The sequence below is a fragment of the Phoxinus phoxinus genome (genome assembly GCF_949152265.1).
Source record: "Phoxinus phoxinus genome assembly, chromosome: 18".
Classification (NCBI taxonomy): Eukaryota; Metazoa; Chordata; class Actinopteri; order Cypriniformes; family Leuciscidae; genus Phoxinus; species Phoxinus phoxinus.
Window position 1 is genome coordinate 13,055,555 of NC_136893.1, and position 23,454 is coordinate 13,079,008.

At 36.8% G+C, this 23,454-nt stretch overlaps 2 protein-coding genes across 3 annotated transcripts; both read right to left on the bottom strand.

Moving 5' to 3' along the window:
* Positions 1-101: 101 nt before the first annotated feature.
* ttpal (tocopherol (alpha) transfer protein-like) lies at positions 102-5,508 on the bottom strand. The gene is made up of 5 exons (XM_079588476.1): positions 5,276-5,508; positions 4,069-4,513; positions 2,126-2,319; positions 1,934-2,044; positions 102-1,844 (listed from the first exon to the last, which is right to left on the bottom strand). The coding sequence occupies exons 1-5, from the start codon at positions 5,327-5,329 to the stop codon at positions 1,566-1,568; spliced, it is 1,083 nt and encodes a 360-aa protein (XP_079444602.1). The 5' UTR covers positions 5,330-5,508; the 3' UTR covers positions 102-1,565.
* A 1,017-nt stretch (positions 5,509-6,525) lies between these two features.
* hnf4a (hepatocyte nuclear factor 4, alpha) lies at positions 6,526-22,615 on the bottom strand. 2 transcript variants are annotated; one of them, XM_079589134.1, is made up of 12 exons: positions 22,207-22,615; positions 21,940-22,074; positions 20,783-20,987; positions 11,051-11,225; positions 10,851-10,945; positions 10,241-10,347; positions 9,462-9,617; positions 8,938-9,025; positions 8,693-8,845; positions 8,358-8,594; positions 7,910-8,032; positions 6,526-7,554 (listed from the first exon to the last, which is right to left on the bottom strand). In XM_079589134.1, exons 3-12 carry the CDS (start codon positions 20,823-20,825, stop codon positions 7,412-7,414), a joined length of 1,320 nt encoding a protein of 439 aa, XP_079445260.1. In that variant the 5' UTR covers positions 20,826-20,987; positions 21,940-22,074; positions 22,207-22,615; the 3' UTR covers positions 6,526-7,411. The 2 variants fall into 2 exon arrangements, with proteins under 2 accessions (XP_079445260.1, XP_079445259.1); XM_079589133.1 differs by lacking the exons at positions 20,783-20,987; positions 21,940-22,074; positions 22,207-22,615 and adding an exon at positions 12,874-13,083.
* Positions 22,616-23,454: the final 839 nt, after the last annotated feature.

Below are 23,454 nucleotides of genomic sequence, written 5' to 3' on the forward strand. Positions count from 1 at the left end.
AAAAGTTTCTGTCACATGGTGTATGGCTCCATCTTCTGTCAAACTCCATGCTACACACCACTTCGCCAGTCAACCAAAAATAACAGAATGAACTCTTAACTCCGAAAATTATAATGTTTATTGGCTGTTTCCACAAACATAATTGACCCACAAAAATAATAAAGTGTTTAGATAATAAGATATGGCTACAATACTGGCATCAAACATAAGGCTTGAAACTTAGGCATAAATGTGCTCAGTAAGACAAAAAAATAAATTACATTTTCTATTCAGTTATCCATACAAGGTACACTACTATAAATATGAATGTCCATTAAAACTATTTTGGCAAATGACAATACAACCATACATTGTGAATTTTATATTGGCCACTCAACTTTAAAAAATTTATGTAGTCAGGGTGTAAAGAAGTATACTGAGCAACCTCACATCAGCTCAATATATTGTAAACATACAACTATCTGATGTCTTACTAATTCTAAAGCATACCATGTAACTTATATGGACAAAGGTATTGTGTACAGAAAGTCTATTCTGTAAATTCAGTGATGCACACTTGGGAAAAGTAAAATAAACAAATTTAGAGCTGTTCAATCCACAAATCAAAAACATGATAATTCGCCTATTTTATTCTCTGTATAGGATAAAATAAATATATGTATAGAGGTTTTTTAATTTAAAATTGCACATTGTTATTGCATTGTATTTAATTGACATGGGCGATTATGGCCAATGTACTAAATAATTGAAATAAATATAAATAATATTCCCTTCACCGTAAATTAAGGCAAGCATTATTTGAGAAGTAATATCAAATTTGAGATGTAACATAAAATGTAGAAAACAACTATTTTAGACATTTCAATGCTCACTGTATAACTGAAAACATACAGAGACTGATTATATGTGACCCTGGATCACAAAACCAGTCACATGTCGCACGGGTATATTTGTGGCAATAGCCAACAATACATTGTATGGGTCAAAATTATCGATTTTCCTTTTATGCCAAAAATCATTAGGATATTAAGTAAAGATCATGTTCCATTAAGATATTTTGTAAATTTCCTACCGTAAATATATAAAACATTTATTTTTGTAAGTGAATGCAGCACAATCGCAAACATTTAAAGGCGATTTTCTTAATGTTTCGATTTTTTTTGAACCCTTAGAATCCAGATTTTCAAATAGTTGTATCTTGGCCAAATATTTCCCCATCCTAACAAACCATAGGCCTACATCAATGGAAAGCTTATTTATTCAGCTTTCAGATGATGTATAAATCTAAATTTGAAAAAATTTATGTTTTGTGGTCCAGGGTCACATATATTAAAACCTAGGGCTGCTTTTCAAAAGGATATTGTTTGGATGTTTGAATCAAGTTTTTAAAATGCAGGGTTAAGGTTAAGCCAAAGCAATGAGTATATCCAGCATCTAAGTGGCTGTCTGTACCAGATATTTTAAACGGTCAGACTGATCCGGTGACCTCATCATCACACTGTGAATACATAGTTGGTCATAGCTAAACAAAATTTCAAAAGAACCAGTTGCACGTTGCCCGGAGGTCAGTAACAATAATAAAGCTGGGAACGCAGATGTCTGAAGGTGTCCTCTCCATGTGCGCCAGCTTGCTCGCCCTCAAACAGCATAGAGTCTGGCAGAATGACTCCCTCCAGAGGATCCGGCTGACAGAACTCCACCACAAACTCTTCCTCAGCCTCCAGCAGCATTCTGGACCAGGCAGACATGTCAAGTCTTCCAGTCACTCCTCCATATTCTTGAGGCAGCACAGATTGAGGAATGACTCGATGGAGAGAGGCCAAGTCTGAACCATGCAGGACATACTGTTGGAGAAAGAGAAGCCCTTGTTTCTAGTATTATTATGCTAGACATGTCTGTGTGTAAATACCAGGATAAGTAGTTAGTTACTTACCCTCTCTGCCATTTTCTCTTTCAGAAATGGCTTAATTATCGCAAAAATTCCCTTGAAGATACGTGGCTCATTTATAATGTTTACAGCCTTTATTCTGATTGGGAAGCCATCCTGAAATACAAAAGCAGCCGATCAGCGCTCATGCCAAAATCAATGACTTCATCGTAATTAATCACTTTTGCAACGTCTTACTTGAAGGATACCAACAACTTTCTTTGCCAAAAGTGGACCTGGATTAGAGGCTTGAGAGAGGCCAACTCCCCCATAATCCACCAGGATAACAATTCCATTCACTTGGGTTTCCTCAGGCTGAATCAGCTTCTCTAATGTCAAATAAATAGCTCGAATGTTGTCCACAAATGGGTAATCATTAGGCTTCCATTTACCTAAGAAAGTGAAGGACAAAAAAAATGCTTAGTTTTTTTATTGCTAACAGCAACATATTTATCAAAGTCAGCATTAAAGGAAAATTGTAATAGTCTTTTCTTCTCTATTGTAACAAACATCCTAGAGAAACGGCTTCTCGAGTAAGAAAAAAAAGTAGGTCAGGACTTTATATTGTTCTTCTGATTGGATCAATGGATTGTTGTGATCTAGCACTGGTGCACAAATCAGAGAGAGATTGAGAGGAAAGACAAAAATAACATCCTTAACATTTAAAATAAAACATACCAGTTACACAATTAAAGCTTAATGTCCATCTAAACTATTTTGGTAAATGACGAAATATTTAAAAACACATTGTGAATTTTGTATCGGCCACGCAACTTATGTACAGTAGTCAAGACATGAAGTATAATAAACATTGCAATATTCTATAAAAATAAGAATTGTCTTATATATTGTCCATGTTAAAACTACAGCCATGGCCAAAAGCATTGGTTTTTTACATACATTTTGTGTTTAGCAAAGTTTGCTGCTTCAGTTGTTGTGGTGTTGATTCACATTGTTTCTAGATTATTGTGATTATTGAGTGATCAGATGCATTTTAAATAATTGCAAAAAGCTTCATTGGCCAAAAAGAAACCCAAGTTTCACTGTTTTTTTGGCCCTGGCACAAATTGGATTTAAGAGCAGACTGATGTCTCAAGGAACATTCAAGGAATTCAAGGAAATTGCACTGAAGGCAGCTTCAGGACGTCCCAGAGTGTCCCACTCCCAACACGCGCCAGGACTGTCTCCTACTGAGGAATCAGCTACGGAATCATGTTACCATTAGTATTGAGCGGCTCAATATTGGCAGCAGGTGGTGTGAGTGAATCTCCAAACACAGTGAGGCGAAGACTTTTGGACAACAGCCTGGTGTCAAGAAAGGCAGCAAAGAAGCCACTTCTCTCCATGAAAAAGATCAAGGACAGACTGAAATTCTGCAGGAAGTATAAGGATTGGACAGCAGAAGACTGGTGCAAAGTTATCCTCTCTGAATAGCCCTTCTGACTATTTGGGACACCTGGAAAATCGATTGTCCGGAGAAGAAAAGGTGAACGCTACCATCCATGAGTTCTGTGTCGTGCCAACAGTGAAGCATCCATGAGTGGGGTATCTTTTCAAACAAGGGAGAGGGCTTTCTCACAATTCTGCCCCAAAACACAGCCATGAATAAAGACTGATATAAAAGACTTACTGCAAGAGCAACTTCTCACCGTGATTCAGGAGCAATTTGGTGATGATCTGTGCATTTTCCAGCATGATGGAGCACCATGTCACGAGGCAAGAGTAATAATGAAGTGTCTTGGAGATCATTGCATTGAAATTTTGGATCCGTGGCTGTGGTCAATCCTCAAAAGGCAAGTGGACAAGCAGAAGCCCACAAATTGGATCAACTCCGAGCAATAATAAGGCAAGAATAGATCGCCATCAGTTAGGATTTGGACCAGACGCTGATATCCAGCATACCCGAGCGAATTGCAGAGATTAAATATTGACTCTTTGCATATATTCAATGTTTTTGCCAATAAAACTCTTTAAAACTTATGAAATACTTATAATTGTTTTCCAGTACACCACATAAACATGTGAAACAAGAATCAACAAACAAATTCTGAAGTAGCAAACTTGGCAAAACACAAACTTTGTCACATAATACTTTTGGCCATGGCTGTATAAGCAGAAGCCTTCATCAGTTAAATTATTACCTGGCCGTAAACACAGTATGTAGCGTCCATGAGGGTCTGGTCTGGGAAGGACAGTGAGAAAACCCAGATCTAGGACGTGCTTGACTGTAGAGGGCTTCAGGTCCTTAAACACCTCAGGCCAGGCTTTCCGGTTGGCATGATAATTCAGGAGAAGCTGAAGGGCCCGGTCATAATCGAACTTTCTGGCCCTGAGGAAGCGCAGCAGAAATGCATCGTCTAACCGTGTCCTCAGATTAGGGTGGTCTTTTAGTATCATATCTCGCAATGCCTGGACATCCCGGAGCCTCCATTCAGGCTTCTCCTGGAGCTCTTCCCGAGCCTTGGCCACCAGCTCAGGAGTAAGGGTGCAGGCGTAGATGGGTGGAGGAGGAGCTGGGAAGTCTACACCTACCACCGTTTCCCTTGGAGGGCCAAGATCAATTTGACCATTTTGGTCTGCCATGGACTATTAAATATGGACACATGTAAATGACAGACATAGAGCAGTTTATGGGTAAGTTTTCATTTAAAAAATACAATCAGGCACATACGGTATATGGGTCATTCTTTAGAAGTAGTGCAAATGCAGGTTTGTATGAGGCTGACATTTATCTTATCCTTCACCAAATGTATTCTATATTTGTATTGCATTGTATATGAAACGTATATGTTTACTGTGGGTACACTGGAATCTTTTTTATGCATTTTCCTAATTTTATAATGGGACAATATCAAAACAATAGAAAATGTACACTATTTTTGTATAACATTTTTGGAACCTGCATTAGATGTAAAGCTATTTAAGATCTATTTTCTATTCCATATTATATTTCAATATAATATACATAAGTTAGTGTAAAAATCAATCTTTCTTTTTTGGGTGACCATTACAAGTAATCATGAATGATATTATTTCCTATTTTGCGAGTCCTTTTATGAGAAATAGCTGTAGTTGCATTTATATGCTTACACATAACTGTACTGTACTATCATATGCACAAGAAAACAACAATATTTTTTATTAACTGATGTCAGACCCATAGCTAAACACAATTAGACTCTTTCTAACGCTCATGAAGCACTGCAATTAAATATATGGAAGCCAGGAATAATACTTAAAAATTCTGAATGGGGAAATTTGACATGATAGCTTTAGCTTTTTAAGAGGTGAAAAGGTGATGCTCTTCACATAAACAGAACATAAATCAAAACAGTGAACATTACCAACCTGCCAAATAAATCCGCAATCAGTTCCGTGTAGAGGAAGAAGCCGTTCTACCATTGGTCACGCTCTATCATGTGATGCATGACGCAATTTCCCCATTAAAGCTGAAGTGTTTCATTTATACGATGTAAAACATTTAGATATCTGCTTATATGCAGATTATAGGTAAGAAATCAGCAGTCTGAGTCAACCTAATATGTAAACAATGTGACTCTATCGCTATCAAAGCATTGCTCGGTTTGTTCTTGCTTGAGGATGCAGACATCACTACACCGGCTCACCCAATGGCGTGAGTTTGGGGGCGGGGCTATGGATTTTTTTGGCCAATGACTGCAGACATAGCGAGTTTTTCGGGGTGCGGGCCCGTTTTTCAAACCCAATACAGAAGGTTTTTTTTTTTTTTTTAGCAAAAAGCTAAAATGACAATAATTCACACTTTCCTATCTCGTTGGCATAATTGCAACATTTATTGACTTGCTCTTTGTTATAAAATATCTGCTTTTATCTTTCATAATATGCTGCTATGCAGTAGGCTACATTGTGTTACAATCTGTCACATCTTAATAGTAGCCTAGGTGTTTGAAACAGTTACGAATTTTTTTTAATTATCTTAAACGCTTCTTGACAACAGGTTTATTAGTGATTAACGTGGTTCATTCAGTAATTGGCACATCTGGTTATATCTTTCCCTGACAGAGATTTCTTAAGAGAAATTATCAGTAAAGGCGTCTGCTTTATGAATTGTTTTATTGTCTTTTATCAGTGTTAGCAGCACACACCCCCTGCACTAAAAATCCTTGACCATGCTCTGCCACGTACACTCACTTTTATCATCTTGTTTTGAAGCAGGTTTTACAGCTGGAGATGATTATGAGCCTTAAAAGTCTTCTGGAAATGTTTTGCTATTAAATAGGGTTTGTCATTTGGAAAGAGATGGACATGCATCATGGCATGATCACAATTCAACTGCCTACTGAAAAAAACTTAAACCAGTCTACTGATTTTGCTGGTCAAACCAGCTGGTCTATAAATCCAGACTAGCAAACCATTTTAGAATGGTTTAAGTTGTTTTTTTCTTCCAAAAGGCTATATAAAAATATGTCTCGCAAATATAAAAGCTTATTGAAATGTTTTTTCAGACCACCCACTGAAATTATAGTATGCTGTTTATACATGTACGTTATAGCAGCTTCTGTGACCTAATGATACAGCTCAAAAGAGATAGGAGCAAAAATAAACAGCAGCACACTTTTATGTAAAAATATAGCCTTGACATTTATTATCTGTTCACATTAAAAGTTTGTAATTACCCTTCTCACTGAAGGCAGTAATTGTAAATTGGTAGTTAATTACCAATTTCTAAAACAACAAATGAGTGTGACATTTTCTCCTGAAATGTACTGTATGCATGCATACAGTACATACACATCACTAACTAGTCACAGTTAAGGGGTTGTTCAGGAGACAAAAATGTTTGTTTTTTAAATCCTAAAATCATGACTTAGAATAGACTAAATCCATTTATGAAAAAAGGAAATCATTATATTTACAATTTAAGTATGGCACATACAGAAAAATATGAAATGCACATACTCTTAGCATACATAAAATAATTACCAGCATTTTGGTAAATAACAATATTTCCAAGGCACAAAATGTTATGTATTCTATCAGGCTACTGTAAAAGTACTATAAGAGCCAGTCATTTGTAGCACGGTGTTAAAATACTGTACAATAAAACAAACTCTGATCACATTTAGGCCTGCTGTAACATTTATGGAAAGGAGAAGAAAACTTGCATAGCCTTTGTATTATATGGTCTTTTCTGACTTTTTGAATGCTGTTGTGACTCCTTGGGTTGTATAAATATGCACCGCTAGTTTGTTTTAAACATACATACAGCAAACAGATGAGATGTGATTAACATATACATTTAAAGTGTGATTGTTGCACACCGTCAAACTCAATTTCAGTGTCTTTACTAAAAACCTTAAATTTAACAGCTTGTGAATACAAATCAGTTTTACTGTGTCCAAATGTTTATGAGAATGAATCGGCACGCTTAGCACAGCCTATTAAAAGTACCAAGTTTTTTGTTGTTGTTGTTGTTTTTTTTTTTACTTTGTTTCTCTAGAGCACTCAGATGGCCTCTTGTTTAGTGATGGTAGATTGAGGGATAGAGCTTGTCTGCTTGGGAACTGTGGCTATAACCCCAGGTGCCATTTTGTAGAGATCAGAACCTGAGGCTGTGGGGGGAGATGGGATTGGAGTTTCCGGAGTGGCTGTTTGGAAAAAGAGCAAGAGGATACATTAGCTCAGGGGTCCGCATGGGGGTATTGTGGAACCTTAAATAGACATAATTTGCACAGCATGATAACATGTGAAAAAAAGAAACCACTGGTTGACACGAAATAAGCACGCTTATGAAATTTCTGAAGGCATTAGGGTAGGAAAGAATTACAGTAGCCTTCTTTGACAAAATAAGCCTGATTAGTTTCTACGATTCTGGCAGGGATTACTCCAACAAGCCTGTTTGTCCATACCTGATGATCACATTTTAAGGACCTGTATTCTCTGTTAGATCTTTATTCATAACAAATGTTCATTAATTCACTTCAAGAAGATACAGTTACTTACACATCTGGCCATTGTGAATCGAAGTGGCCATGTTGGTGGTAACTATGACATTGCTACTGAGGTGCTCCTGGACCAAATGTGGGTGTAAAGAGTGATGGGAATGAGGAGCTTCATTAGCTGAACCTGACAGGAAAAGAGGGTCATTAAATCTCGGTTTGGGAAGATAATTTTCAAGTCTGAATCAAAGAACTTGTTTTTTCAGTCAATAGGATCTATGTTAAGAATCCAGTATGTATAGGCTGCCTTTTTTATCTCGGTTTTCAAGATCATAACAAGCTGTTCTTGTTGTTCCCAGATGTTTCATGATGCATCCCAGATATTGCAGGTTTAGAAAGCTATTCAAAGTTAAAGGTAATTTACAGAACAAAAGTGCAGTGCCACAGTTGTCTGATAACCATGAATTTTCACTTCTACAACTTCTTTCTTTTCCTTAACAGATGTCAGTTACCTCCTAGAAGCATCTCTTGTAGCAGGTTGTCTATCTTCGCCATCCCAAACAATTTAACAAACTGGATTTGCTCGATCATTTGCCAGGTGATACTCTGTAGCGTCGGCAACAGGAGAAGCAGTTCGCCAAACCGCCCCCGCGAGTCATACTGACGATCATTGATGTAGTCCTCCAAACTAACTTGAACTTGATATCGCATACGTTTGATCTTGCTTGGGTCGCTTAAACCTTTGGCATCTACATGATTAGAGAAAGACAATCACATTAGATGTGTTTGAAAACTCACTTGACAATCTGTTGTGCTTTGTCTCTTTTTAGAACAATTTGTTGTATACCTGGATCAAAAAATACAATGGCCTTCAAGCAGGCATATTCATTGTCATCGATCTGGAGATCTTGGAAAGGAAGGACTAATTCGTCAAGGATCCTTATAGCCACGCGGCTCACCTCCAATTCGGGGCAGTTTCGAGGAACTATATAATCATTACCTGCGAGAAACCAGGAAAATTGTGAGGTAAAATTTTGCTCTGCAGAAGACTGTCATATCCACACTACCAATGTGTTTTGCTTTTTTACTTACCTAATAGTAAAATATCCTTATACAGCATGGAGCGTTTGGAAGCTCCTAGTAAGAGATGCTCACCAGCGTGAGCTCGCAGTAAAGCCACCTGAGACAAATGAACATGCATTTGTTTGGTTAGAGTCCTTTTTATGACCATAATAACATTATTTTCACTTAAGATTTAACACATCTGGGGGCAAAATAAGGTCTCCGTGACCGTATATGCATGTGTGTTTTCACGTGGATGTTTGTGTGAGAAGATGCAGTTTGAGAGGCTCTCACCCACAGCTAAAACACTGATCATTTACCATGCCTCAGTGCTCAGCATGTTAATGATTCTGAATGTCTCAAGAAGACATGTAACTTTCAAACCAGCTCATCATATTCTAACCTGAGCCATCTGAATACATTAACCACCAACACTAAAGATCTCTGAACTTTTTTTCCAACTAAGACAAATATTTGAATCAATTCACACCATTATCCATGAAATATATATTGTGGGAGCATATTTTTAGCTAAATAAGAGGTGTCTATCCTACCTGATCATCCAGGGGGAGGTCACAGAATGCAGGGATGTATTTGGCCCATTCCACCAGCACCAGCAGCTGCTGTTTCATTGACTCGCACACATCAGTTATAGTGGCTACCTTCTTCGTTCTGATGTCACCGTTCATGATAGGACCTGGTGATGAGATCTACATAATAGTTTTTAATTATTAATTCATACAATTATTATACATTTATATGTATAATTTATGTTATAAATATAAATCCCATTATAAATAAATAAAAATATAATAGCAACCCCCAGTTGAACTGCAGAAATATTGACTGTTTCTGAACAGGTTTCCTAAACAATCCCCTGGTCTACTATTGGTCAGATAGTCCCCAAACATATACCATTGGCTGAGCCAGTGTTGCTATGCGGTTCTGATTGGGATGCTCAAACAAACAGAGCAATGTTGTGCCCAACAGTCAGTGTTGCCAAATGCGTGGTTTTCCCACGAAATTGGGCCACTTTTACATTGTTGCTGCTGGTTGTTTTTTTAGTCTGCAGGTTCCACCGGGATTTTGAATTTTACCCTTTGGAATGTGATTTTTACCCCCCAGAATCCAATTTTTACCAGGGTTTTGGCCGTGATTCGGGAGGGTTTAGAATAGCAATTGGGCTGATTTACAATTTTCAGAAGAATCAACCTGCAGATGTCTCAGTCTCTGCATATTCATGTGGGTTAAGAGACCATATTTTACACAATTAACCTTTAATATTTCTCAACATTTGCTAATAGAGTATTTCAATTTGAATTCCACTACGTACCTGTCTAGAAAGGACATCGGCTTGAATGAGTGCGTTTATGGAGGGTAAGCTGCTGTCTTCATAGCTGGATCTTCTGGTGCTAATCCTGTCTCTTTCATTCTGCACAGCTGAAAGGAACACTTTCAATCAGCAAATTAAAGTTGCATTCATTAAAAAAACAAAAAAAAACAGAGAAGGTTTATTTTATCAATATGGATGTGGTACAGACAAAAACAGCTCTTGGTAAACCACTGAAACATAGGCTACTCTTTGGTTATCAGTAGCAGTGAATGCCACCCAGTTCCGACAACCAATCGAGATAGCAGAGATGAGGGATATTAGCTGACTTTGTGAGAGGGGGGAGTCCTCAAGGTTGCGCTTTTTATCAGTGTGCGGTTATGATGGCTCTAAACTGTTTGTTCAGCATAAACCAGACATAGACCTCAGTGCATTTTTGAGTGAACATTAACAAAATGTCTCTCGCTAACTCTCTCCCTGCTGTTGCAACATCTCCCATTTGCGCCACCTCATCCCCTAACCTCCCAAACAGGGCAGGAGCATTTAATCTCTGCTTTTTTTTTATTTACTTGGTAGCATTATGTGAATGTAATCTCACAGCATGAGCAAGTACCTTCCTTCTTCATCCCAGCTCGAAAACATTTCTTTAGTCTGCAGTACCGGCATTGATTTCTCTTGTCTTTGTCCACTATGCACTGTCTGTTGAACCTGTACAGAAGCATACAAAGTCATTTGACACATTGGGTGGAAACTTGCAGAACTCTGCAAATTATGTATGCACAATTTAGCCAAGGAGGTTGTTTTTTTTCTAACCTGCAGGAGTACATGTGGTTTTTGCGTACACTGCGTCTGAAGAACCCCTTGCATCCGTCACAGCTGGAGGCTCCGTAGTGCTTTCCTGTGGCCCGGTCCCCACAGATGGCACATAGGGTGCCCACCCCTAAGTGGTTGGCAGCATTCATGCTGGCACTCTCAGCTGGTGAGGAGTCTGAAATCATGGGGGATCTTGAATTTAGTGTCACAAGTATGCTTTTTTTTGTTCAAACCATGCAATAAAAACAGTGTGAGAAAGCAGAGCTGCTTGAAACCCGAGACTCAAAATAAATTAAATATATGTGAGGCTGTGAAATATATCTTTTTCTGAATGAGGCTTAAATATCTGGGTTGCAGATTGAACCAGTCAGACTCCTGATTCCAGACCAATCAGAGTTAAAGTAAATAGGGAAAAGGTCATGGGGTGAAAAGCACTCCCAAAAAGACATTTTTACAGCTAAATCAATTGGTAGTGAATCATCATCGAGAACATGTGCTGGAAAGGACTGTTTGCTAAGTAATCCAGAAGTGATTAGGACTAAACCTGTACAAAAGCTACAACAAGATCATGTTATATTATATAAAATCGAATTAGTTTACTTGACCTACTAACAAATTCAACAGAAAATGTCAATTGAACAGAAATTCTAGAAAACAAATTTATATTAAATTTATATATATATATATTAAAAAAGATAGGCTTGTGGGCAGTGTTCCAACATAGTGTAGCTTTGCTTCAGTCTTGTCTTGAGGTCTTTTGCCTGTCCTGTTCCCCTCTCTCTTCTCCCCATTACTTCCTTCCCATTTACACTATCCTATAAAAGGCCAAAAATATAGCTTAAAAATTATTATGGAGAAAATGATTGATGGCGAAGACAGAAATCATGGAAACATTCATGATTTCAAAGGAAAGATGTGTGAGTTGTTAAGTGTTCATTTTTAGGTTCGAGGTTATCAGAGATAATTACATTAAAACCCCAGCAGTGATCAAAGGCAAAATGTGGTTAAATGACTCATCAGTGTGAGTGATTATGTGATGATTATCTAAATGGAAAACAATTTGTGAACTGCTTAAAAATAAATGTGATTAAAAATGTTATAATAAAAGTATGTGTGATGAAAAAAGGGCTATATTTCATTATTAAAAAAAAAAACAATTTAATAATAACTAAAATAGTTGTATATATTCTATTGAATAAATAACCTCAACAATGAATGCAAATATATATATATATTTATGTTTACATTTGAGTATAAATACATACTCAAAATGTAAACATTTTATAAATTAGACTCTTACTACTTCATTCAAACTTTAGATATAACTTTACCATAGATATTAGATTACTTTGTCAGGTCATGTTGACAGTGGTTGAATATCAATTTGTTGCACTAAACCTAGACATGGGAGACTTCGCTGCAAAACATTTACATGACACCCCCTTTGCTCAGTAATCATTCATCCTGGTGTCAAACTTCTTCTTGAAATACTATCCAAACAAGTCATTTTATCCCAAGCCAACTGTATGAGAACGAGCAGGAGGAGATGAATGAACCTCTTCTCCTTATAGAGTACCATGTCTGCAGGACAGAGCATGTTGTGCTTCTTATCTTCTCCTGAAAAATGCATTTCAAATGGGCTTTTACAATCAGTATTGGGTGTTCTGTGCAAGAGGTTACGAACTTGCCAATTGGCACTTAACTGTAACCCTATCAACCCTGTTAAACATCTGCCTCCCACGCTTGACCATATACTATAAAGTAGTCTATATAAGTCACTAAAGGTCTCAAAGTTCACTGCAGGGTCTGAGCAGATGACTCACCTGTGCTCATCGCAAGCACTTGCATGTTCTCAAACTCCAGGGTGGTGTAGGCTGGGTCCAAGGCCTCGCTATAGTCTGCCATCTCCATGTCTACTAGTGGTTTGGACAAACGCATTCTCAACTACCTGATGCTGGGGGAAAGACTTGTCCTCTCTACAGCATTTGGACACCCCCTCATAGGCCAAGCCACTCCTCTCCTCTCGGAGGGGTAGACACCTCTGAGTGACAGGGGCCATGTCCTCAAGGGCAAAGATGAGGCTTGCTGTGATTGACAGTCCGGGCCTCCTCCCAGGGCACGGCCCCGCTCTGTAGTGGGATGGCCCTTGTGTTAATGATTGAAGTGCTAAATCAGAGTTGTTGTTTTTTCTTTCTTTCAGAGACGGAGACAAACAGGGGGTTTTACTGTCTTATTTTTTTGGTCTCACTTGTCTCAAATTCATTACCAAACAAAATAGTAAAGTCTCATTACCAAGTAAAGTCTCGGCACTTTACTTTCTATAGTTCTTGACACATTTTAGAGAGTACGGAAAGATCACTCACATTCAACTCGAATGTATAAGATTAAGAGTAATGGTCCACATTTCAACGAGCAAATTACGTGTTTGCTAAATCTCTGTTAATTCTAGCACAATAAACAACAGCTATAACTCGCACCGAGTAAAAATTGTGGCCTTTATGTAAAAGAGCTCATTGTTCTGTTGAACATTCTAAATGTGCACGTGATGCACAACTCAGTTCCAGTTGCATCAAACTATGCAAACTAGCATTTGGTACTGCGCAAAATAACTTGGCAAATTTACAGTAAAACACTGGCAGCTGTGGTTGCCAGAAGAAATGGTTAAAAAAAAATGTGGTGACAATCATTTTTAATGCATTACTGTTTCATGCTATTTTGGTGGCTATTTATTGTACAGTTCACAAATAAATAAACACATCCACAATAATTGTATTATCACTTATAATCACTTTATTATTTGTATTATTATTAATATACCTATTCAATGTTAAAACATCTACCTAATAAATAGTTAATAGTTAGATAATACATATATTTTTATTTATTCATGTATTTATTTTGACTGTAATTTATATGGCATATTCATGCTTCAATATTTTTTTGGAATATTGTACAGCACAATTGCATGTATTGTCCTACTTCATATCAAATCATTTTTGAGGGTATATAGTAAGGTAACTCACAGTTAACCAATTAACAGGTTTTTATTGTACCATTTTACATTACATATTATTTTCCCATTCAAATGTAAAAAAAAATGTAAGGTTTGGTGACACAAGATATCGTCTCCTCGCCATTATTATTATTTTTATACCATTATTAAGCATTCTAGACGTAAACTAGGCCTTATTCTGCAAAGATTATGACACAACAGTTCAAATCACCATGAGATAAGAAAAAAACTGAGGTGAGATCATCTATGTTGCAGTCTATGTTGTCCTAACCCTTCTTAGAGAGGATAAAACTATTTGTTACTCAAACAGGAAAGTTGAATGTTACAGTTGCGCAAATACCAACTTCAAGTACATAAGTATCAGGGCCAATGCAAACAAAGGCAAATGTAGTGTAGAAAGCAACATGACAAGCCATGGGTCATCGTTCTTCAGTTCAGACCTTCCATAGAGCCTCGAAAATCTCATGTCCACCTGCCTGGAGAACAGCTAACATACTCTCTGTTTTTTTACTCTATTAAGTTCTGGTTTTAAGAATAGATTAGATAGGTTAAATAGGTTTATTTAAATAAAAAAATGCCAATGAGGTAAAAAAGAATAATAATTCTATATATTTTTTAGTGTAAATGAATGTCATTACTCTAATTAGTGTGGCACAGTAGCGTTTCATGTTTTTTTATATTTAAATTAAATTACTCCACTGCATGAAAATGAATGAGAATGTGGGGTTTTGTGTTTTATGTTGAGCTTGCTAAAACAGAACTGACATTGTTTATTATCAGAAAATAGCACGTCCCACCTGACCCAGTAAATACGCTGAGCTGGTTTTAAACAGGCTGGAAAACACCTAAACTTACAAGATAGCTGGTTTGAATATATTTTAGGGACATTATCCACTTGCATATTCATAGAGATATTAAAGAATATAAAATAAATACATGTAAATTCATAAGAAGAAATGTGTGTTAGCAAATTTGCTTTGATGCTTTACCTAAAGCTCTGACAGGATGATGTTAAGCTTACATCTCAAAATAAATGTAACAAATTTGAAGAAGAACTGCATGTTTTTAGCCTATGGATCAGAAATACTTATTAGTCTTCCTTATTTCTGTATGCAAGATGACTTCACTTCTCCAGCGATTAACCTGAGTAATGACAATCAGCGTACAGGAATGACTCACAATGAACAAATCTTATCTGAGTCACCATTAAATTCCTTATCACAGCGTACATCTCCGTGTTTTTAACTCAGGCATGACCTCTATAAAGAATAATCTGTAAAGTTATGGCCCTTTCTCACATGCACCTCAATGATCAGACCAGGAAGGTGTAGATAACTACATTAGATCATTACCTCACATGGGCAAAAGCCTCTTGGTGAACAAACCTATTTAACAGATTTACATCTGCAGATTGTGCTGATGTGGATTAAGGTTGGTTTATGTATTCATTAACTGCATGTGTGTGTCACTCAGACTTTTATTAACGTGGCAGGCCACAGGTGTAAACTACGTATTTAATTAGAAAAAAAGGACATTTCGAATTTTGAGTAAATATCTATAGATAAATTATATGATGTATTATTTATTTTATTATTTTACATGTCGCTTATTAACTGACAGACTGTTGGTTGTAAAACAGTTAGCCTAGTTTACTCAACTATATGTGCTAGTTATACACTTTCCCTATAATACAATTATATGAATTTAATCATTATTAATAATTGTATTCAACAATTTTGCTAATGATTAATTTTGATTAAGAAAAAGTGAATTAAATGCTGTCACGTGGACAGTGTTTTTAATCAATTACACCTCTAATGCTTTTGAATTGTTTTTAATTCAAACCCTTAAAGGGACCATTCACCCAAAAATTTTAATTCTGTTTGATGGACACCATTGACTTCCAGAGTATGGAAAAAAAAAACTATTCTCTGGAAGTCAATAGGGCCCATCAATTGTTTGGTTACCGACATTCTTCAAAATATCTTCTTTTACGTTCAGCAGAAGAAAGAAATTCTTGCCGGTTTGGAACAACTTGAGGTTGAGTAAATGATGACTGAATTTTCATTTTTGGGTGAACTCTGTTCCTTACTGTATCAGTGATGACACAGAAACCAAACCAAACCCTCAGACCGAACTAGTACAACAAATTCAAAGCAACTCCCTCAAACTGAAAACATCCCTCATCAAACGGTCAGAGTTTTCCTCCATTATCTGATCAATGCTGGAAGGCAGACGTTTACATGCGCACTGCGGCGTGGTGCAATCGCACTTTGAGTCTCATCACAGAAGACAATATAACATAGCACATGTCCTGCCCTGATCGTCTCCTCTGTGTGATATGAGGCAGCAATGTCATGTCCAATAATCAGTCACCCATACCGCCTGCCTGGGGCTAAAAGTCAGAGGGTTGATGTAACTCCTCTGCCTATTTTCCCCTTTGAAACTTCAAACTCCAGTTTGTGAACAAAGTCCTGTCTATCTCCACAATAAGGATCTCCGACCACTGACCAAACTCCATTTGCAACCACTGCCTATTTGTACTTTCTCTCCAATGACTCTTTTTCATTTCACCTGTCTGACCAAATAGGAATAACAAGTAGCACTACAAAGGTGGATATGCAATTCACATCTTGTGGGAACCGGTGGCCTAGACGGAATAACATCCTCTTGGAGTACTCGGGAACGTGTTTTACATGGGAATATGAATTACTTTCTTTTGATTTTGAACATTTGAGGCTTTGTGCCATTTATAAGAATGGGAGAAGACGGCAGCAATATGCTTACTAAAAGCACAATTGAGGCCAGTAGAAAAGCCTCTGTGGATTGACTGTGGTAGATGGCAAAGATATGTGAGTATGGTGACATGGTGAACACTAGCAGATTGTCAACAGATTGGTTGTTTACCAGCGGATCACACAGCCCATTCCCTTTTGGGGCAAAATATTTACTTTTACTGAATGTTAATGCTATCTGAAAGTTGAAACATGGCATTTAATGCTGCAGTGTTAATATCAACTAATGTAAGACTTCTGAAATGTATCTCTCTATACTGAGCATGAAGGGGCCGATACGATAAGCGTAGATAATGCCCCTCCCCTCTGTCTAAACTTTTTTTTTGTTTCATCAGGCTGTTGGGCTTTTTAAAGGCCTGTCAAAATGTAAATCAATGGTCAGATGCTAAATTCTGTTTTTTTTCTTCGATGGTTCATATCCGACTTGTAAATTTCAGTCAGCAGATTATACAAAAAAAACTCATTTTGAGAATAAAGCAAGAACAGAAGAAAGAATTCAAAGTATTTCCTAATCAAACTGTTGTCAGCATCAATAAATGGAGAAACATGTCATGCGACCTATTGCTCTGACAAAGAGTTCAAGCAGTAAAGCAGTTTTTAATACATAACCAGGTGCAAATGAAGAGGATTTACAAGCAAAATCTGTAAATCCTGCCAAGTAGTAATTCACAATGTTGTTAGAGACTTTATGATGGCCAGTTAAGTTTTTCCCTGGGTTTCAACCAAAAACCATACAAGCAAAGGACAGATTTTCATTCTAAAACAACACTTTCTAAAAGAAAGAATTCACTTTCTTTCTAATGACAACTTTTTTCATTTGCATTTTTAAATGTAGATTTTCCGACTTTAGTTCCAATGCATTTAAACAAATCCATGAAACTGTATCAAGTCAATCTTTTAGCAGTGTTTTCATTTTAAAATAGATACTATGTAACTCAAAGCAAAGCCATTTTCTTAAGAGGCACCTGAGACAGAACCACCATCTTCCGTAACGATTAACAGAGACAGTTATCTATGAAGTTCCCATAGTCCTCACCCATCAGGGTATTTGTCGTCTAGGTAATCATAAACCCCTAGGGCCTAATATTGCACAGCCTCCATAAAGTATTCAAGTTTAAAACTCAAAATCATTGGGTAATAATACGTTTGGCAAAAAAAAGGTCACATTTGGCCAACCTTTGCTGTTACTTTCTGCTTATCTCTGTCTAAGTCATGCTTTTCATCAGAAACACGATAAGGCCACTGATAGGATTTTGTCCTATCAATATGAAGTGATCAGTTTTATGGGATTATTTGAGAACGTATGCTACTGAAATGATCAAGCTGCTTTGGTACTTTCATTACATTACAAAAGCTCAAGTAGCTCTGTGCACATCACGCAAGTAAACAATTGCATCTATAAACATTTAGAGCAATGCTCTTTGTAAATCAATCACATTTTCTGATAAGGCTCTTTCAATGATTAACAGTTTTTCTGCTGAGAATCGGTTTGCCTGTTGACCCAATCATATTTGCAGGCTGAGTGATGCTGCGTGGACAGTTATCACTCACTCGTTATCATCAATCAATCACCTTTTCATCACAGTGTACAGCTCGAAGGAACATTTTGCCCAAACAAGTTTAACTTTACCCCAGTTTATCGAAGCTAAAGAGTCCTACATGGTTATTAAATTGGTTTATAATCAGTAAACCTGTTTGACGCTTGGTGTACTTTTATTCATTGGTGCTGTGTGGAGTCTCTGGTTTGGATATCACAAGAGTACAAAGAAATTACATAATTGTGTAATGAATATGATGTTTTACCAGTGTGATCACTGTTTAACTAGGCTACTTTCCAACACTACGAAACTCTGTGGAAGTCTTTTTTCCCCTCTGTTGTTCATTAGGATGATGATGTCAGCATTTCTGTGATGATTCATCACATTTAGGATTCCAGGTTATCAGTCTTATAAACTATATTATTGTATAAAAGTTTGATATTTCATTTTTTTTTTGTCAAATGTCAAATATCATGGGCCTGTAGAGAAGGCTATTTTATGTCTGAGACCATATAAATCTGGGATTTAAAATTGTATTAAAACATGCAAATAAACAGAATACTTAAGGGATTTCGGAAGAGTAAAAAAAAAAAAAAAATGTATGATGTTAAATTGATTATTTACGCCTACTATTTGTGGGTCACTAATAAAATAATTGATCATGCAGGGCTGCCATTTTGAATTGAAACTGTTGTCACTCCACACATCTATTTTCTCACGCAGTGAAATAACATTGCGGAGAACACTGACCTGACAACTCTCTGACATAAAAGACAGAGCAGGCAACAAACTGCCAGCTTTCAAATTCTGTCAGTTTTATTTAAAAAATAAATAACGTTTTGCCACTCTTTATGTGCCTCAGTCCAGCTGACACGTGAAACGATTATCTCTTTCTGTTTACTACTAGTTACAGCACAAAATAGTCATGATCGAACATCAGAGAAGATATGCGGAAAGATAGCCAATACATTAGCCGACAACTTACTGAAATGTATCATGTCCCATGTAATCGCCATAGACAGTATATGGTAATCGTAAACAATGTCACGTGACTCCTCGAGAGAGCAGTTTTTTGCTAAATATATGCATTATATTGAATATTTATTCTATTTGTACTCTTATCATAAATATATATCGTTATTATAATAAAAAAAACACCTTACATTAATTGCATAGGTCTACAAATCAGTTGTTAATATTGTATTCTTTATATTATAGTAATATTATAATAGGCTATAGTATTAATATCATAACATTAATATTATCATTATAGTAATATTTATAGTAATGTACCTTAATATTATACTAATGTAGCCTACCAGCTGACAGGGTTCCCTTAGTTTACAACATTAGGCTATTGAGAGTGATTTGTTTGACCTTGAGATAAAAATGAACATGTCTTGGACCTGGATATATTAAATCGAGATCGGAATGGAATCGCAAGCTTTTGAATCAAACAACCTCTCACTCCAAGCTGTCTTAAAAGTTAGCATATTACTGGATCATGTGATTCTTACAGACAATCAGATGTTCTTGCTTTTATTTAAGCTCAAGATGCTTTTTGGGAAATCTTAAATCATGCTGGAGAACATGATCAGCAGGTTTTACACAAACATGTGGAGTTTATGCAGCTTGCAAAAAGGAGAACAAACCAAATACTTAGGCATTCTAGAATTCATGAGAATTTCTTGATTCATCTTTTCACTCAAATTGTTAAATTAATGTAATCTGTAGTAGGCTAATTAAACATTTTGTATTATATTAGTACATTCAAAACAGAAGCAACTGTAACTTTGAAACTGTATAAACTGTAAATATACATATAAATATATATCAATATGTTAATCTTGGATTGTGTGAACTAAGGAAATAAAATTACATTTTAGGAAACACTAAGAATGTACACATTTTTTAAAGTGCAGTTTCTGTGAAGTCCACTATTAAGCAGCTCCTCCATGTGGACAAAGCTTGCAATTACATCAGCAGATTCCCTGCAGCCCCGGGCCTCAGAGCAGAGCCACAAGACTTTACTAGTGTGACATGAAATCCCCAAAACTGTCAGGTCTGCTGTGATTTTAATAAGCACTGCATAACATCCATTCTGACACAAAGAACCAAACCAAAACACGCTTTGTTTCCCACTCTGACTAGAAACCTCTAGAGATAAACAAGTCAAATATTCTTGTCATGATCACTTTGAAGACATTTGAACCACTTTTAGCTTTAAACTGTTCCATTATGCTCCAGTATGTCTCGTTCGCGTTATTGTAATTAGTGAAATTTCTGCACAAATAGTTTGAAAACTCGTGTCTTGTTTCAGAGGTAAACAAAACTCTCTTCAGCTTCGAATGTTCGAAGAGGCAGTGGATCTATGCGGTCCTTGTACCTGGTGTGGTGTTGAAGTGGCCGGTGCCATGTCCTTCATACATCCTGCACTGGTTTGTGGTCCTGAGAGCTGGCAGGGACCCCCCGCTCCTCAACCTCCTCCACACAATGATCTATCCATTCAGTGAGTGCGAGAGCGTGTGTGGGAGCCGCCGTTCTCACTGCTGTACACACACTGACCAGCAGCTCGCCTAATCCCTTAATTCCTGTCACAATGAGATTTGATTGGGGGCTTGAGCGCACGGACTAATATTGTCAAGTGTACAGAGCGTATAATTCATATCTGGCACTTCCCGTTTCTGAGGCCCCTGGATTCTCCCACAAATGGATAGGAAACATTAAAGGATTAGTTCACTTTTAAAATGAAAATTCTGTCATCATATACTCACCCTTAAGTTGTTTCAAACCTGTATGAATTTCTTTCCTCTGCTGAACACAAAGGAAGATATTTAGAAGAATGTCAGTAACCAGACAGTTTTTGGTTCCCAATGCTGCCATAGTAGGAAAAAAATATACTATGGCAGTCATTGGGAACCAAAAACTGTCTGGTCACCGACATTCTTCTAAATATCTTCCTTTGTGTTCAGCAGAGGAAAGAAATTCATGTTTGAAACAACTTAAGGGTGAGTATATGATGACAGAATTTTCATTTTAAAAGTGAACTAATCCTTTAAGTCATCACTTTGATGAGTGCGACACCAGCGTTCAGTCGGTGATAATAGGCTACTTCTTAATTGAATAATACATTTTCTGGTGAGGAGAGAAAGTAGCCTACTGTGAAAAAGTAAAAGTTTTTATTTCTTAGAAATCACTTGTCTGAACTATTGGAGAGTGTTAACCAGTAGCCAAATAGCTAGGCAAGTTTTACTTGTTGCACTTTACAATACGGTTCATTATTTAACATTAATGTATGAACTAACAATGAGCAATAGCCTACATTTGTTGTAGGCCTTTTTATTAATCTTTATTAATGTTAGTTAATAAATATCCAACTGTTTATTGTTTGTTCATGTTAGTTCACAGTGTAGGCCTATTAACTAATGTTAAAGTCCCCGTAAAGGCAATTCTAAAAAAATAACATAATCTAAACACATTATAAATGTTAGAAATGTATTGCTAAAACATATTACAAAGACTGTGAACTGTGAAGTAGCTTACTGAATTGTGGAGTTAGACCGTTAATCACCATTGCTGTGTTCCGGGTTTTTTGGCGGGGCTAAAACCACTGAGCTTCTGGCCCCGCCCCTACGGTCGATGACGCACTGGAGCCACTGACGCTGGCAGGCCCCTCCCCTAACAATAGAGCACATTCACATCAGTTTGCCGCTCAATCGCGAGTTACTGTCTGTCAGTACTGTTATTACATTAGTTACTACAGCCTAGTTTGCGAGCTAGCTATGCCTTCGTCACGGAAATGCTTACTACCTGGATGCGATCACGTACGAAACAGATCTGTGTCCTCCTTATTTAAATTTCCGAAAAACGATCACATCAAGAAGAGGTGGATTCATTTTGTGAAGAGCCACATTGATAGAGAGCTGAGGATCACCGCAAAAAACAGCCTCTGTAGTGATAATTTTACTCGGGATAGTTTTATAAACTTGCGTCGGACGGAGACAACTGGGATTCACTGATAATCCGCTGTTACTGGGCAATGTGGCCGAACCGACTATCTCCCGCCTCGGCCTTCATCCTCCCGTCGACAACTGGTGCCATCATCATCAACGCGTGCATGCCCACCAATGAGTGTAAGTTGCCTTGTGTGCTTGTTATAATAATTATAGTAGGTAGTCCACAGTAACTCCACAGTTGAGTGCATAGATATCCGATATCTATGGTTGAGTGTGGCGATTGCAGTTTTACCCGCGAGTGGGCGTGGTTTCAGCGCAGCCAGCAGACACGCCCCCAGCGTTTGAGATTAGAGACTGCTCATTTTTTCAAGATTTTGTTAGTTTATTATTTTATGTACTTGCCTATTTTTTTATCATTCAAATTTGGCTTGGTGGCTAATAACACTTTTTTTTTTTTGTGGTGTGTCAAACTCAGAACACATACTTAATTTTTACTTTACAGGGACTTTAACAAATACAACCTTTTGATTTTAACTAATGTGTTAGTAAATGTTGAAATTGACATTAACTCAGATTATTGATCTAATGGTTATTAACTAATGAACCTTATTGTACAATGTTACTGTTTTACTAAACGTGTTCTGGTGCCAGGTTGATGCAAAAGTTTGCGGTCATAAGATTTTCAAATGTTTTTGAAGAAGTTTCTAATGCTACCCATGGCTGCATTTATTTGATCATAAATACAGTAAAAACAGTAATGTTGTGATTGAAATAGTATTAGCCTACAATTTAGAATATTACTATAAATCATTTTAATGTGCTGATTTGGTGCTCAAGAAACATGTATTATTATTATTATGGACATTGAAAACAGTTGCGCTGCTTAATATTTTTAAGGAAACTGATACATTTTTTTATGAATTGAAAGTTTAAAAGAACAGTATTTATTTGAAATAAATAAAAAATTGTAACATAAATATCTTTACTTTCACTTTTGAACAATTTTATGCATCCAAATAACTAGTTTCCCTAAAAAAAAAACGTACTGGCCCCAACCTTTTGAAACTCTTACTGTTAACTAAAAACTATATACATTTTGCTA